This window comes from Leuresthes tenuis, unplaced genomic scaffold (genome assembly GCF_036924035.1).
Source record: "Leuresthes tenuis unplaced genomic scaffold, fLeuTen1.0.hap1 SCAF_22, whole genome shotgun sequence".
Classification (NCBI taxonomy): Eukaryota; Metazoa; Chordata; class Actinopteri; order Atheriniformes; family Atherinopsidae; genus Leuresthes; species Leuresthes tenuis.
The window spans coordinates 15,962,986-15,978,778 of record NW_027325376.1 but is presented as its reverse complement, the minus strand read 5'-3'; the positions used below and the strand labels follow the sequence as shown (position 1 = coordinate 15,978,778).

Sequence of the window (15,793 nt, the reverse complement as noted above, 5' to 3'; positions counted from 1 at the left end):
CCAGGCTTATGTGGGTAGTGGCCATGACCACAACAAATATTCAAGTAATTCAGGCTACTAATGTGCACATAGAACTGGAGATGCATCAAGAAACTCCTGTTTTATCAATCAATCAATCAATCAATCAATCAATCAATCAATCAATCAATCAATCAATCAATCAATCAATCAATCAATCAATATTATATAGTTGTATAGAACGTTTCCTACAGGATGCAACAAAAAGTGCTTTACAGTGTAAAATAAGTAAAAACAATGCAAATAATGATCAAAAACAATACCTCAGGCCCAAAAATGCATGTTCTGAATTATATATATATATTATTCTTAAATATGTAAATATATTTAGGTCCCATGAATCTCTTAGATTTGCTTTGAGGAAACACCAGATTCAGATGAAAGAGCAGCAGAATTGTTCAATTCTAAAGTTTACTATTTCTATGAGAAACATATGCAAAATATCCAATTTATGGGCTGCGTTGCAGATAAGATGAACCAGACAGTAAAACATTAACTGAAAATAAATGAAAAAGTAAATAGAAATTTATTAGAAATAAAAAAAAAAAGGTTTATCAAAAATACAGGCTTATATACTAAGATGTAAAATCACTTTAGACATAACCTGATGTACTCACAAAAATTAAAATCAAAAATGCCTAAATATTGCACAGCTGAGATGCAGCCTTGTGTTCCCACTGTTTTGGATCAAGTATGATAGCTCTCCCAAATGTACTTTTCCTCCCTTTGTGTTCACGAATCATGAAAGTTAGAGCCAATCACAGACAGCAGGCAGCAGCGAGGAAGATGTAGAACTAAAAGGATTTTATAGCTGCTATGCTGGTTGCTCTCATGCACATTGACCTCTAATGATTTAAACATTCTTATGGAAACTGTTGGACATATTTTGATGTAAATATTGAGCTTCCTTAAGAAGACTTACATGAGAAAATCAACAGCAGATAAACCTGTACAGCAGTAAACAGGTAGTTTGAATAAACTGTCAGTTCTCTGATTTAGCGTAAAGACAGAAAAACAGTAGGAAACAACTGGTTTGGCTCTGACCAGCAGTACCAACATCTACCAATAACATATATAAACATGTTCTGAGTTTCTGGTTTAGATTCGTATGAAACCAAATAGTAAAAATGAAAAATGCTACACTTTCTGCTAAGCTAACATACTGGCTGAACCTAAAACATGTCAACCTTTTTATCTACTGTCGTAGAAATAACCCTTCAAGTGACCGCTCGTCTTTTAAACTTTAGATCTGAAACCGAAACCAAAAAAGAGGTTTGTGGTGAAAGTGAAAATCAGCTCTGACGTGAATCTGAATCATCTTCCTGCAGAGAGAGACTCGCTCCTGCAGCAGGTGAGAGAAAAGTACAAAGACAAACACACTGACATGAAAAAAACCCAAATGAGTCTTTACACATCTGCTTACAGTTTCAGTCCCAGCTGGAGAAGCAGGGTTTGACTGGTGTCAAAGTCAGCTGGCGAGCTGACAAAAATGAACCAGTTTTCCAGTGCCAAAAAGACAAGGAAGATGGAAGCAAAGAAACAGGTGAGTAAGTTCAAATCATGTGAACTGATGCAGTAAAGCAGCTCCAGCTGGTAATGCCTGAATCACTTTTGTTTTACTGTAAAAGAACCCCGTCATTCTTCAACAATGGGACCAGTTTCTCCATGTGTGTTTCTGTCAATCTGAAAATGACTCATTAATGGATCAGCTGTTTGTTTCTAACACAGGGTGTTGAAAAGAGAAGCCATTCGCTGACTCCTGCTTGAAGAGGTTGTGGCGGACCAGGCGCCTGCTGTCACGTATAAAGATTGTGTAATATTAGTTAATAATAGATCTATGAGAAGCATAAAGCTTATGTGGTGGTTTATTTTCATATTTATAAAATGTATATTTATCTACTTTAACCAGTCGTTACTAAAGGGATAGTTAAAGTTGTAGCTTTTTTCTGAATTTTATATATATATAACACGGGTCCACTGTGGATTATTCCTGTGTGCAGTAGCAGGAAAAGTCTTGAGCCACCCCCTATTCATATTTTGCTTCCAAACAGCAAAGACTTTCTTGACCTTTTTTAAAGTGGCCCAGAACATCACTTCAGCAGAATTTCTGAAAGTTTTTCAAACTTTTTCTGTTGACGTTGGCTGCTTTTTTAAACTCATTTTCAGCTCGGTTCTTACACCTGATTGAGAATTGTTTTTAGTCCGTTTAACCACTCGCCACTGACCTACAGATCATTCAAGCTTTAAAAAGCCATATAACTCAAGGGATGGACCAGTTCTGGGTCTACATGTGGCGGATAACTTAGCAAAGAATCTCATTATCCAGGCGATTTATGAAGAAATGAACAGTGGCTCAAGACTTTTGCGTGGTAATGTTCCTGCTGCAGTTGTTGATTGATTTAATCAAAGCAGCGAGTGTGAACTACAAGAGTTCATTTGTGGGTTTTAAAACCAAATCAAGAAGCTGAAAGATGGCCAATTGCTACATGTAGCTGAGCTAAGGGAGGTTCCTCACTGGAAGACAAATTCTTGATAATACACAACAGTTAAACCTTGTTGATTTGAACGCCTTTGAAAATTGACTACTGCTGTTTGTAGTTTATTGAAGTTTCTGTCAGTGAATACATGAATGAAATAAAATGTATGTTAGCTTGTATTCAATGTTTTTTAGATTCAAGAACAATAATGCATGTTATAGCCGAGGATCACATCAGAAACAACACGTAGCATGATGAATTTAATCCATATTCATCATGTAGTGCCGCCATTCTTATTTAACATCTTCTGGGGTCCGAATTATATCCTGAATAAACTTAAAACTACATCTGTTAAAGAGTATTCTTTCAGTGGAAATCCTAAACACAACGTACAGTCTTCTTGTAAAGTGTCAATTCCCAGGAAAGCAGAACTCATCATTTCAGAAGAAACACAACTTGTTGGTCAGGCTGTGTTTTATCTTTCATCATGAGCTATGAAAGACTCTCACCATAAAACCTGCGTCATACCTCAGATAAAAGAATTCATGGTATGGGTGGGGGTGTGGTTTAAGCTGTAATAAATAAACATCCTCTGGCTCTTCAGTCATCCACACACCCGCTGGAGCTGAAACAGGTAACACGGCTTGATTCCACGTCCTCATTAGTGTGTGAGTATGTGTGTGTGTGTGATAGACGCAGCACTCTGTGTGTATCCAGCATATTGTTTTGAAATTTTCTGAAACTTTTTTTTTTCCTTTACAGTTTTGAGAGTTTCCAATAGAAATGTAATGCTTCAGATGTTTACTGTCACAGCTTTACTGTCAGTACTGTTAGAAAGGCTGTTGCTTTTGAATCTTAGTAACTCACATTTTCAAACTGACTGAGCAGATTGGACTGTTAAAAACCTTTTCAGAAGTTATCTATATGAAATTATGTTTTATATTTACAGATACAGTGTTCTGATTTGTAGAATTCTATTCATGTGACAATGCTTACGTGATAGTCGTGTTTCTCGTGTGTCTTGTCTTCAGGAAAGTGCAAAGAACCAAACAGATTTCAGAAGAAGTTGGGCTGATCATAACAGCTGTGCAGGTCCGTGATCTACATCAGTGAACAGGTGACATAAAATCAGTTTCACTTATCTAACACTGGCCTCCTGTCTTCACCTCTTCAGGGATCCGAACATCGCTGCTGTTTCTGCATTTTCATTCAGCGACGACTCATTTGTCAAGACAACATCTTGGAAAGTAACTTGGAAAAAATGGACACCAGTGACAACAACACAGACCCGCACCTGGTTGATAATGAACAGCGAATTTTAGAATATGTTCAAAAGAACCCAAACTCCACCAACACTCAGTTGTTCTCCATATTGGCACTACTGAAAGCATACCTTCCTGAGTCCTACCTGCCCATGGATAAGTGTCAAAAGATCCTCGGACCACCTAATCTCATCCACGGAGGCCCCCCCTTCACAGAGAGAATGGAGCCTTTTACCAACCTGATCAGGGCAGGCCCTAAACGCATATGTTTGATTCAAACAGTGACTGCAAACAGATGTGTAAAGCTACTCACTGACTCAAAAATCTCCAGAAGTGCCATAGTGGAGAGATGCCTGTTCTTCTTTGGTGGAGATGAAGCCCGACCAAATCGTACTCGATTCCTCATAGATTTGCTGACAAAGAGAAAAATGGGTGGGAAAGGTAAAGACGAGTTCTCACGGTTGATCACAGATATAAGTGAGCTAGAAGATTTTCAAAAAGCTGTCAGTGTCTTGGAAACTGCATCAGATACATTTCAACAGATATACAATTTCCCCCAAACCTTTGCTCGTCTACATTACAAACACTCTAACTATGTGGAAGCAGAAAAATGGGCAAAGATTGCCATCGAAAGAGCTCCAAACAACTCCTATGTTGCTGACACTCTTGGACAGGTGTACAAGAAGAAATTAAGTACCGTCACACAACGTCACACTGTGACTGTTCTACAATCGGATAAGGTGGTAGAAATAGCTGACTTGGCATTTAAGGCTTTCAAAGATGTAGAACAGAAAGCTGAGAAAGAAATAACAGGAAAAAAATCAAATTCCTTCAACAACAGGGGCCTTTTTGGCACATGTCAAATTGCAAAGATGGTCTTTGACAAATTAAAAAAAGTGTACCCTATATCCAGTTCTCCAGAAGAAAATAAACTTCAAGACCGATTTGACTTCTTTGAATGGTATCTAAGCTACTCCAAGCCTGACAAGAAAACTGTGGAGCCATATTTCTTCTGGAAGGATGTTGCACTTTGTTATAAATACTACACAGGAAAAATAGCAGCAGACTCCACCAGCTTTCCAGGTCTCCTGGATTGTCTGAATCACGGCCTTTTCACCTCAAAGGGGAGGCGTGCTGGATTTGTAGAGACTGAGAAAAAAAAACCTGATTTAGAGAGAATCCGAAATGATTTGAAAAGGATCTTTGAGAACAATGTTGATGACGTCAAAGTGGCAGAGAGGTACATTCTTTCAAACATCATCTTGAGCAACAAGATGCCTAATTCTCCTGAGCCCACAGAGGTGAAAGAACTCCAAGAGATCATTCACAGATTCTTGGGCACTGAGGTGGAATGTAGAAGCCCAGAGTTTTACCTCTTAGCTCTGCTGCTGTTTTGGCCAGAGGAAAATCTTCAGGTGGTGCAACAAAAGGGCGATGAAGGGTTAAAACAAGAGGCCACAGAGGACAACGGACTTCAAGAGAAAACTTGCGATGATGAGGGCGATGATGAGGAACAACACACAGGAGGAGAGTCTGCACAACTATCTCCTAACCTCCTGTTTGACCCTGACCTGCAGCATTATGTCACTATGATGGAGAAAGCATTTGAGAAAGCCAAGTATGCCAAATATCTTCGAGGCCGTTACCTGCTGCCATTGTTTTTTCTGGGAAAAGGCTCTGGACTTAGCAAATGGATTCACAAATCTAGGTTGGACGCAATCGTAGAGGCAGCGGTGGGCGCTGAGCTCCTTAATAAACGGAACCAAAAAAGAAAGAATGAGAAGCGGTTCAGCCATTTGTGGCTCAGTGGGAAGGTGTGGCATGTGCCAGAAATCCAAGATATCCTTCTACCTGTACAAGTAGAGCCATGCGGCTCTGCTGTGACCCCACAGGAGCAAGAAGAGCAGGAGGTGTTTGTTTGTGCAGGAGGGACGAAAATAAGAGTTAGAACAGAGGATAAACCAGGTTCAAGGCGGCGGAGCTATGTGCGTTTTTATCTCGGCTTCAACATTCAGGGTCCTGTCGTCTTCAAAGTGGGAGCCCCTGACACCGACAGTGACTGTCAATGATTGACCATCATTAAGATGCTAAAGTTATAAAGTTAACTGGACAAAACAGCAATTCTGCACCACTGGTGTTGCATGTTACATTCTGGACAGAAAGTAACACGTTGTCATGTTAAAAAAACAAAATGAGCAGTTTACTAAAAACTCCCAAATTGCTGTGTGGTTCTGATTTTAAAGTGTAACCCGATAAAATGTTGAATATGTTTTTTTAGATGGAAAATGAAAGGTCAAGGGTTATATAGAAGAAAGTTCCTGTTTAGACCTTTAGTTAATTTTATTTCCCTATGAAGGAAAATAACATTACTGTAACCAGGTGTTTTTATTCAGAGGTGTTTATGCTATTGTATTTGCAGTCCAGTCGTCATATTTATACAATGATTTCGGGAAGAATAACATGATCTATTAATCTATAATCAATAATTAATTTAGTTGACAACTACAACGTATCCTTATATGAATGTGACAACCTGTAAAATAAGTTATTATTGATGTATGGCGGTGCATGTGAGATAAATTTCATGGGTTTCCGGTTGTATGCAGTTTGCCTGATAATAAAACTACATTTGTAATCGATTGTTTGTTTTCTGGGTTTGCTCTTTGAAAATCTCAATTTTAGCATAAGTGATACTGCGTTGAGGTTGGCTGCTTTCAAGTGTAATTGGAATTTTTACTTTTAAAATTGTGCAGTGATCTTTGGGGATTTTATCTTTATTGAGACGCGCTGTTACTAGCAAATTGCGAATTGGTATTTTATAGCTTGGTCACTTTAAGTGATTTTAAGTTAATGTGGTAAAGTATCCCGGCGACCCGACCGATGGATTAAGCGGGTATAGAAAATAGATGGATGGATGATAATTTGTTTTAATACATTATATTCACTTGTGAATATCACCAATCATCCATTGTGGCATTGTAATAACCAAAAAGCTACTGTTTGTCAGTGAAAATAATTAAATAAGGACACAACGCAAGCTGGTATGTACGTCAACAACAATAAGACAATAAGACAGAAAACACGAGACATAATGTTCTTTGTCTCCACCTGCAAGCAGGAAGCGAATATTATTTAAAACAATAACGTACATCAATACAGCGTCTCTGTGTATTTACAGCATATTGGTTGAAACCGAACTTTCCGATTAACTATGAAGGCAGCATTTTCTCCCGCATCATCCTGCTCAGCTTCGGTTTCAGTTCAACGGCTGTCCGTTTGTCTGTCCCACAGGTGTGTGTCGACTCGTCCTTTTGTGTCAAATGTCGAAAACTCCAGATGGAAAAACTGAACGTACTATGACTACAGCTTTTACTTGGACCAGGCCGGATTATTTCCGGAGTTTATGGTAACAAAAAAAAAGACAGAGAGCTAAGGGTGGCAACGTTAACATGTTAGCCCTGGTACGACAGGTGCACCGAGATTTGAAACGTTAGCCTCATCGATACAGAGCGCCTTCACGGGTCCGGAAATCAGCATCTGAGCTTTATACGAAGTCAATATACAAACTACCCAACGCTGTCAAGGTAAGAAGCCGGAAGTGGTTGCTTTTCTAGTCGTATTTTGCCTTATCTGCCCCAGCAAACTCGGTTAGGGGGAGATTAGTGTAGCAGCTACAGTCGAGTTAGCTAGTTGTTGGTTGACTTCCTGGAAAGACAGGGTGGCTATTCGGGAAACAAACAGTTAGCCACACAAACGGCTGTGGTTTTAACTGCCTGCTCTTCAGGACATCTCTAAAAGGCCCGTGGCAGGTGGAGGACCAAAAAGCAGCTCTGACTGCCGGGGGTCACCACTTTTGGTCTGTGGTAAACAACACAGAGCGGGTTTTCCAGCTTATCTCGAGGTCAGAGCTTTTAAACAGAGTTTCAGCTAAAGGGTTCAACCAAACAACAGACAGAACACGGGATTTATTTCGGTAAACTGTCAGTTTAATCATTATTCTTTTCTTTTTCCGTTTGATCTTTCATTGAGACTTAATCGGGGAGCAGGAAGAGGAAGGAGAGCTGAGCCTCACAAGTTTGTGTGATCACTGAAATAAGTCTGCTCATGTTTGATTAAAAGATCAATGTGAGTTAAGTAATATTAATAACAACTGAATATCTTCCCCATCTGTAAGAGAGAACATTTCAAGCGCAGAAAGTTAAATCAAAATAGTGTAAAAGAAATGCTAAATTGACTTATTTCACCTTTTATTGGTCCACAAGCCAGATGGAATAAGTTTATCTTGACTTGAAAAGAGGCTAATTCATTCATTTTCATCACTTGGACTAATATTTTTTGGGGGATATTTTTGCTTGGAAAGACTGAGACGGTTAATGGATTCAGAGAACTATAATTTTGTGTGTTTAAATTTGAAAAAACTTTAAATGTGCAAACGAAGAGGGCAGGAAATCCAGATTTATTTAGTAAATGCCTCACATCAGCAAACTTTAAATGATCATTTCGTCATTTGTTTCAGCATCATCTACAAAAGATGAAGCTCTACACCTCCATCTCTCACTTTTCCTTCTTTTTCTGACCCCCCCTAACTTCTGTCCCCACTAGCTGACTTCCTTTCTCCACATCTTCCCAACCAATCTTTCTCATCGCTTTAGAAATCTTGCACCACATCCGGTCTCTGGCTCACCTCTGTGGGCTCACAGGCTGAACGGAGACATGGCCTCGGCCCGGTCAGAGCAGTCCAGCGTCCTCCAAGAAGAACTCACCTGCCCAGTGTGCCTGGATTTGTACCGTGATCCCCACTTGCTTCCTTGCGGGCACAACTTCTGCAAGACATGCCTCGATCGCTTAAAGCGGCAAGCGGAGCGAGGTCGCTTCCGTTGCCCAGAGTGCCGCGAGAGCCACCGGTGTGGCACCAGCTTCCAGAAAAACTTTAAACTTGCCAACATAGCCGACGACTATCGTCACAGGCGCAGAGCCACCACTGCAGCCGCCACAGCATTGAAATCCAGGGAATTGCTCTCTTCTTCTGTGGCGGTGCAGCAGGTCAGAAGTGTCTTTGCTGTTCCGTGCGACTACTGTCTTCCGGCGGGCGCCGAGGCCTCAGGCTGCAGCGCCTCTGGGGATGGACCCTCCGCTTCCTCTGGTTCTCAGGACAGCGGCAACAAGCAGGAAGCCACCACCGCATCGATGTGCGCAATCAAGACGTGCCTGAAGTGTGAGGTGTCAATGTGCCAGGAGCACGTGAAGCCGCATCTGGAGCTGCCGGCGTTCCGCGAGCATCCTCTCACAGAGCCCATGAATGACCTCTGGAAGCGGAAGTGCCCCGATCACGATGAGATTTACAGGTAGGATGTGGGTTTTTTGTGTTTTTCATTACACTGTCTGTGACAGTTTAAGTTTGTTTTCCTGTAGCTCAGCTCAGCAATTAACCCGTCACGTTCTGTGTGGGTTTTCATTTTAGTGTGTGGTACCCAATGCCCAAGTTTTCCTGCCTCAGTAAAAACTGGATCAACATGTTTGATAAAGTAAACTGTTAATAAGGATCAGTTACGTCTCCTTTGTATCCAGTCTCAGTAATGCCGGTGTTGGTCCACCACTCAGTCAGGTGATCTTATTACTGCTTCCCAAATTATAGGCCTAAAAGTTAAATATATAAGGGAAACTTATAGCTGAATGTCTGGTGGTTGTAGACTTTGCTAAAACTGGTTTATTTTTAGGGCATAGGAGTACAGCTGTTTCGTTAGTTGCAACATAGTTGGGGCTATATGTTGATGAAGATTCTCAGTCATCCAGGTCATGGTAACCATAAGAGCTTGAATAAGGGCAACTGGACTTCCTTTTCGATCCTGAAGAAGGTGAAGTCCAGTTGCCTTTATTCAAGCTCTCATGATTAAGAGGCTATAGTTTCTATATCAGCATTCCTTTAGTAAATTACATTTTTCTCCTTATTGTTATAGCCTTTTTTCACTCAATGAAAATAGAAAGGTCGCATCTGAGCCTTGTTTTCATTTGCTGCGCACCACCAGATACTACTGCATGGATGACAAGATGTGCGTGTGCAACGCCTGCACCATAGAGGGAGGACATGCGGGACACACGATCAAGACCCTGAAAAACACAATGAAAGATCTCAAGGTACAGTTTACAAGACCGTCAGGCTCTCTTTTTATACAAACTTTTCTGATGCAGATTTTCACTGATTGTTCAGTAGCCGCTGCTTCTGATTTTCCTCTACACAGAAATACACGGAAGAGGCTGCTGATCGACAGCTCTCAGACCAGCTCAAATGAGCCACACACAAACCAAGGCAGATTGCTGCATTTTTATGTAGGAATGTGATTCAGAACATTATATTAGTGTGGGAACAGTGTCCTGGGGATCGAACGGGGTGGGGGTGGGGGTAGGGTGGTATTTTCTTATTTCATTCATCTTTACCACCTATTTGTGTCTCAGACAAAGTGAGTCTGGAATCCTGAAGAATGAGCATTGACAACGGTTGGACTGTGTGTGAATGAATGAGGACAGCCTCTGTAGGGGGAGTTAAATCCACTTCCTGTTCTTTTATGCTCCTGAACAGTGTGACAGTGAGAGGCTTCCAGTTCGTTGCTGTGGGCTCCACAACCTGTTGAATGTTTCATAAGTGGAATCAGACAGAACTGGCCAACAACCTGTTTTTGAGCTGAATTTAGAGTGTTTACTCATGCAAATAAGGCAGAAATGTTGGTAATAGGGACCAACGATCCCCTTCAGTTCAGGGTCATTTTTCTTTGTAAAGGGGTTCGGACGGTATTTTCCTTGGATTGCAAATATGTGACGTCTCCGAAAGAGTTATCCATTTGTCTAATTGATTGATGTGAGGATTCTTTCATGCAGTGATTAAAATAAACTCAGATAAAAGCAGTAAAACTTGAAGATTTACTGCTTTTATTCTCCTTTTTTATCCTCCTTTTTGTTTTTGTCAGGAAAAAAAAGCTCATTAATTGATGATCAAAAAGTTAATTTACTTATTTTCTGTTCTTTTCCCCCCCATGTTAATTGGTTTCCCGACTTGCAACACTTGCAGAATCTCAGTGTGTTGTTATGGAGGCATCTGTTTTAGAACGAGAGATCAAACAGAATAATTCAGTCAAGAGCTGTGGTATTGTTCCATGGAAAGTAACACTTTTATCTTGCTGCTCGCAGCGAGAATAGTAATTAGCTATACTTTCAGTTGCTACATTCCAAATCTGAAACTGTCGGGTCGCCTCTTTGTGTTCTCCAGGGGACGCTGGACAAGCAGCTGTACAGGGTGGAAAGGAAGTACAGCCTGGCAGAGAAAAAACTCCAGGAGCAGAAGGAGAAGGAGAGACAGAATAAGGTATAAAAAAGAAATTACACGCGTCCAACATTGTCCAACATTGTCCAACATTGTTATTGTCATTTTTAATGAATGTGCTGGTGGTTGTGGTCAGTGTTTTTTTCTTGTTTAGTTTTTTTTTTTCTTGTTTGTTTTTTTTGTTTGTTTTTAGCCATTTTTGCATGAAAAAAACCTGGGTTATTTATTAAAAACGTTGACCGATGTTCTGTTAATCGACTGCTCGTTGTTAAACGTGACTGGTGACCCACTTTCATAAACAGTTGATAAGTGAGTGATTTAAATTTAAAGACCTCTCATATATATCCGGGACGCTATGGTCTCGGCCTTGATGAACTGTAGTTTAAAAACATTGCTTGAAACCTGTGAAACATCGCTTTATCGTTCAGTTTTTCTACTTATTCAGTACCTTGTAGTAACTGCTTTTCTTTGCATACAAAATGGCCTGTGGTGATTTCTTGAACTTTTTCAGCACCTTGGACAGCACCCTGAAGCCACTCTCAGAAGCTGTGTGTTTACTTAGGGCTTATAGGACATCTAAAAGATTAACTTATGGTCACTTTTTTAACTTCTAACATCTATGGCTAACTTGATAAAGGTTTGTAAAACAAGTCTCCTCCTCCTTTACTCAAAGTCGGTTATTAAGTCAGTGGATGTAACTGTTAGTTGGTGAAGTAGCAGAGCTGAGCCGTCCTGCTGGGATGATGTGTTCACCTCTTTTCTTCCGCGTCCGACCCCTCATCCAGAAGTTCGTTGATGACGCCGAGCAGTGCCTGACCAGACTGGGTGATGAGATGAAGGCCAAAGTGCTCCGCTTCATCACCAGACTGCGAGAGTGCACGCACACCCAGTGTGACACCAACGGGCCAGCGATTCAGAAGAATATCTCCCGGATCTGTCAGGACCAGGCTCGTCTCCAGGAGGTCCGCTGTGGCGTCGAAAGCCTGATGCAGGAAAACGACCCCTTCCGTTTCATCGAGGTGAGACGCGTCATTCAACACTGCCCGACCCAGTTAAGCTCAAATAACACACTGTGTTATAACACGCGTGTGTTGCATTATTGTTCAGCACTTCTTTTCTTTTTTTAACCTTCGAACATAAACTGCCGATTTGCACAACAACAGAGAGTAAAGGAAATGCTAGAAGAAATGTTTTCAGTTGTGGAACAGTGACAGAAAAACTCTTTGTTGTACATGAGAACATCGCGAAAACAAAGACATTGTTTGCTGATGACCTTTTCAGTTGATTCCTTCTGTTTTGTATTTTATCTTTTGTCTTTCAGGCATACAAGACGACGGGAAAACAGTAAGTGCTGCTTCCATTATTATACATGTGCTATTTTATCACCTCATTAAAAAAATGTTTATTTAACATCAGTTTTTACTATTTAAGAGTAAATAGAAAAGTACTTTGCAGTTTGATTTTGAGTTTTTAAACATGGTCCTCATATACAGTATTTAACAAGGTTTAGATTGGGTTGTTTGAAAGGCCCAGTTCACAGATCTTTGGACAGTTCAGCCTGGCTTTCAATGTCTTATTCTGGTGCCAGCCAGGTCTCACAAACCAAGTTATCACCCCAAACATTGAACTTTATTTAACCCAAACAAAACCCAGATTTCAATGTAACAAGCTTAAAAACTGCTGCTCCCAAAAGTAACGCGGTCTCAGTGTCTCAAACCAGTCGGGTTGTGTCTAACTGAGGCGAAAGTGCTGATCCAGGCCGGGATTTGTATGTTGCCAGTTATTGAAAAGGTGAAGTTAGATGAAGGGAGACGAATGTGGGGGACTGTAGCAGTGGCAGATGACCCCGTAAAGTGCGAATGACGTCTTCAGTCTCGGGTGTGGATGGGTGTGATTGGCGATCTAACTGGATGCATAGAACTGAGCGTGTGCTCCACAAGCCAACCATCCTCCACACTGTCCACGCTACAAGTGAATGACGGGAGTTAAATGGAGGTGGTTTGAGGAGAGGCACCAAGCAAATCGCTGAGTGGGTTACGGAAGTGGGTGTGTTTGGAGGGGTTCCTGAAGGGGTGGATGCTGGTTGTCACAATCGTTTGCTGTGAGAGTTAACCAAGATTTGCTGATGCTGTTCCTTCTCTCAGAGTTGGGGCACAAAGTTTACAGCATCTCATTAATTCCTGACTGACTGGTTGGCGCTGTCTGTGTTCCTTAAAGTCGTAACAGCTAACGCAGTTTCTTATATTAGTTGTATCACCAAAGTATGACACATTCATACACACCTCGTACCTCGTTTCTGCTTTGTGCTCATTCGGGTCCTCGTGCTCTTTCAAAACACTTGTAATTTCATCGCTTGTTGCTCTGTACTCTTCTACTTTAACCGTCCCACCACAATAATAATCACAATGATGCCAGCATTATGCTGGAGCTGTTGTTTACACCAGCTTTTCACTATCTCTGCTACTCCTTCTGTGTTGCACGGCAGCTGAATGTAACACACTGCAGCACCTGCAGCTTCATTGTTCTGCTGCAGCCAGCCTAAGATCGTATCCTATCATTTTTCCCGACTGCTGCACAAAAGCTGAGTCGATCACCTGTTAAACTGTAGAATGAGTGATTCTTTGCTCCGTGACAAAAACCCACAATAAATACATGACAAAATATATTTGGTTCCTTATGTTTCAGAATCTGTAACAGGAATTATTTAGGTTTTATGCTTTAATAACGTGTAATTTGCACATTTGAAACCCAGTAAAAAACAACCCGATTCTCTCTTTGTAGGTGCCGCAGACAGTTGAGGAAAAATATGTTTTACCCAGAGTACGTCGATATGGAGACGGACGTCCTTGGAGTGATGATGGAGGAGGAGATGAGAAAATTCCTTGAAGAAGAACTACCGTGTCACATTGTAGCTGCCATCAATTCCCTGTGTAGGTTTTTGCTTTAAATTCCTTTACCAGCATGGTCGTCACTGTCGAAAACGCATTATCTACACGATCTTTATCTCACGATGAGACCCTTTGACTCTAAAACGTTGCTTTTAAATGTTAAAATATGAAAAGATTTGAATTTTCTCGCCCTTCAGGTCATCTTGATCTGGATCCTGAGGAAGAGGAGGAGGAGCAGGAGGACAACGAGGAAGAGGCTGCGGAGGAAGACGACGACGACGACGATGACGACGACCTCGATGACAGCAGCGAGGAGGAAATGAGGAGTGAGGGGGAGGAGGAGGAAGATGACGAGGAGGAGGAGGAGGAGGAGGAAATACACGATCAGATCGAGCTGGGCGATGACCTTTACAGCCCAGGGGAGGAGGAGGAGGAAGAGGAGGACGATGAAGAGAATGATGACGGAGAGGAGGAAGATGAGGAAGAGAGAGGAGTTTAACTGAGGAAGTTATTTGTATCACGAAGCACTTGATCCTCCGTGTGGATGCTGCAGACGTTAAGGCTTCGACATCAGCTGCTGATGTCTCGCCTCAAATGTCTGGCGTACAGATTCAGACTCGAGCAGCAGCCACGTTTCGCCTCAAAGCGTCCCGCTGAGCTTCGATTCAGACGGACCCGGAACTGAACCGCACTGAGAATCTCACGCTAAACCTGCGACGCTACTGCTAAACATAATTCAGGTGCTTTATCTTAGATATTTGCTGTAGACCGTGAGTTCACGCAAGAATTTGAATGTATAATGACAGAACACGGCTGGAAAGGTTCAAACTAAATATGGAAAATAAGTAACGTTGCATGTCTGCGATGCCACGTTTTCTACCACTTTGATAAAAAGACATTTTGCAAAACGCTGAGAGATTTGCCGAAACAGTATTAACAGACATCATCTGTTGTTTTGGAGAACTTTCACACGTTCAAACGGTCAATCACAGACTGCTTTAGAAGTGATTTCTCGAATTGAATAAGCACTTATAAGCATTAAAGCGCTTGTGATTTTCCGTTGCCACAGAAAGCCTTTTATTTAGAACTTTTGATGCGTTTTTTTGGTTTAGTTTTTTTTTTTTGTCAGCATGTTTGACCTGAAAGAGAGAAGTTGAAGCAAACGGAACAAAGCCGGCACCAAGCAACTCAAGCTGAGTTCTGCGTGTCCGGCGGTTTCGTGCTTGAGTTTTTTCATCGCTGCAAGCCAAAGAAAAAAAAGATGTGTGAGCAAGTGTGTGTGGATGGGTTCTCTGCTTGGCATGCTGTTAGAAAAGAAAACACTTTACAGAATGACTTTGCTTTTCATAGTTGTGCTTTAAAGCCGTTAATTGCATTCTTTAAAAAGAAAAGAAAAAAAAGTGATATTCCTATGCACAGTTCATATATTCTTAAAACATCAGTTTCAGGTGAAGATGAAATTTTGCACTTTACTACAGAAATGTTGTGTTTGGCCGAAAAGAGAAATATTTGAATGTCAAAAATTGCATTTCAATGACTTTTCGAGGGGCCAAAATGACAGAATGATTAATAATAAAGCCTGTTGAATGTGTACAACTATCAGTTTGTGTTTTATGCCAATTCTTTTGCCTAATTTCCTTTAACTTGAGAAAACAATCAAGAAATGTGTTTTAGGATCACAGGTCTGACAAAGGTTAACAAGTGTTTTTTAAAAAGAAGCAACCAAACGTTAAAAGCCTATTGAAATGAATTAAACAAAGCGTTATCATTCAGTCTGATATCGTTAATTTACTTTATGCTGTTACTTCACAGTCGTTGCATTTTAAATGCAGA

At 41.0% G+C, this 15,793-nt stretch overlaps 1 protein-coding gene across 2 annotated transcripts; it reads left to right on the top strand.

Moving 5' to 3' along the window:
* The first annotated feature begins 6,998 nt into the window (after positions 1 to 6,998).
* LOC140282222 (E3 ubiquitin/ISG15 ligase TRIM25) lies at positions 6,999 to 14,854 on the top strand. Of its 2 annotated transcripts, none has more exons than XM_072376813.1 (8): positions 6,999 to 7,341; positions 8,360 to 9,102; positions 9,784 to 9,892; positions 11,019 to 11,114; positions 11,858 to 12,091; positions 12,394 to 12,416; positions 13,854 to 14,002; positions 14,158 to 14,854. In XM_072376813.1, exons 2-8 carry the CDS (start codon positions 8,471 to 8,473, stop codon positions 14,457 to 14,459), a joined length of 1,545 nt encoding a protein of 514 aa, XP_072232914.1. In that variant the 5' UTR covers positions 6,999 to 7,341; positions 8,360 to 8,470; the 3' UTR covers positions 14,460 to 14,854. The 2 variants fall into 2 exon arrangements, with proteins under 2 accessions (XP_072232914.1, XP_072232913.1); XM_072376812.1 differs by having other exon boundaries at positions 8,274 to 9,102.
* Positions 14,855 to 15,793: the final 939 nt, after the last annotated feature.

Excerpts from the sequence above, each read along its gene's own strand:
- LOC140282222 (XM_072376813.1), top strand. The coding sequence starts at position 8,471 with ATGGCCTCGGCCCGGTCAGAGCAGTCCAGCGTCCTCCAAGAAGAACTC. Across the intron at positions 9,103-9,783 it reads GATCACGATGAGATTTACAG|ATACTACTGCATGGATGACA; the intron begins GTAGGATGTGGG and ends GCGCACCACCAG. Across the intron at positions 12,417-13,853 it reads TACAAGACGACGGGAAAACA|GTGCCGCAGACAGTTGAGGA; the intron begins GTAAGTGCTGCT and ends CTCTCTTTGTAG.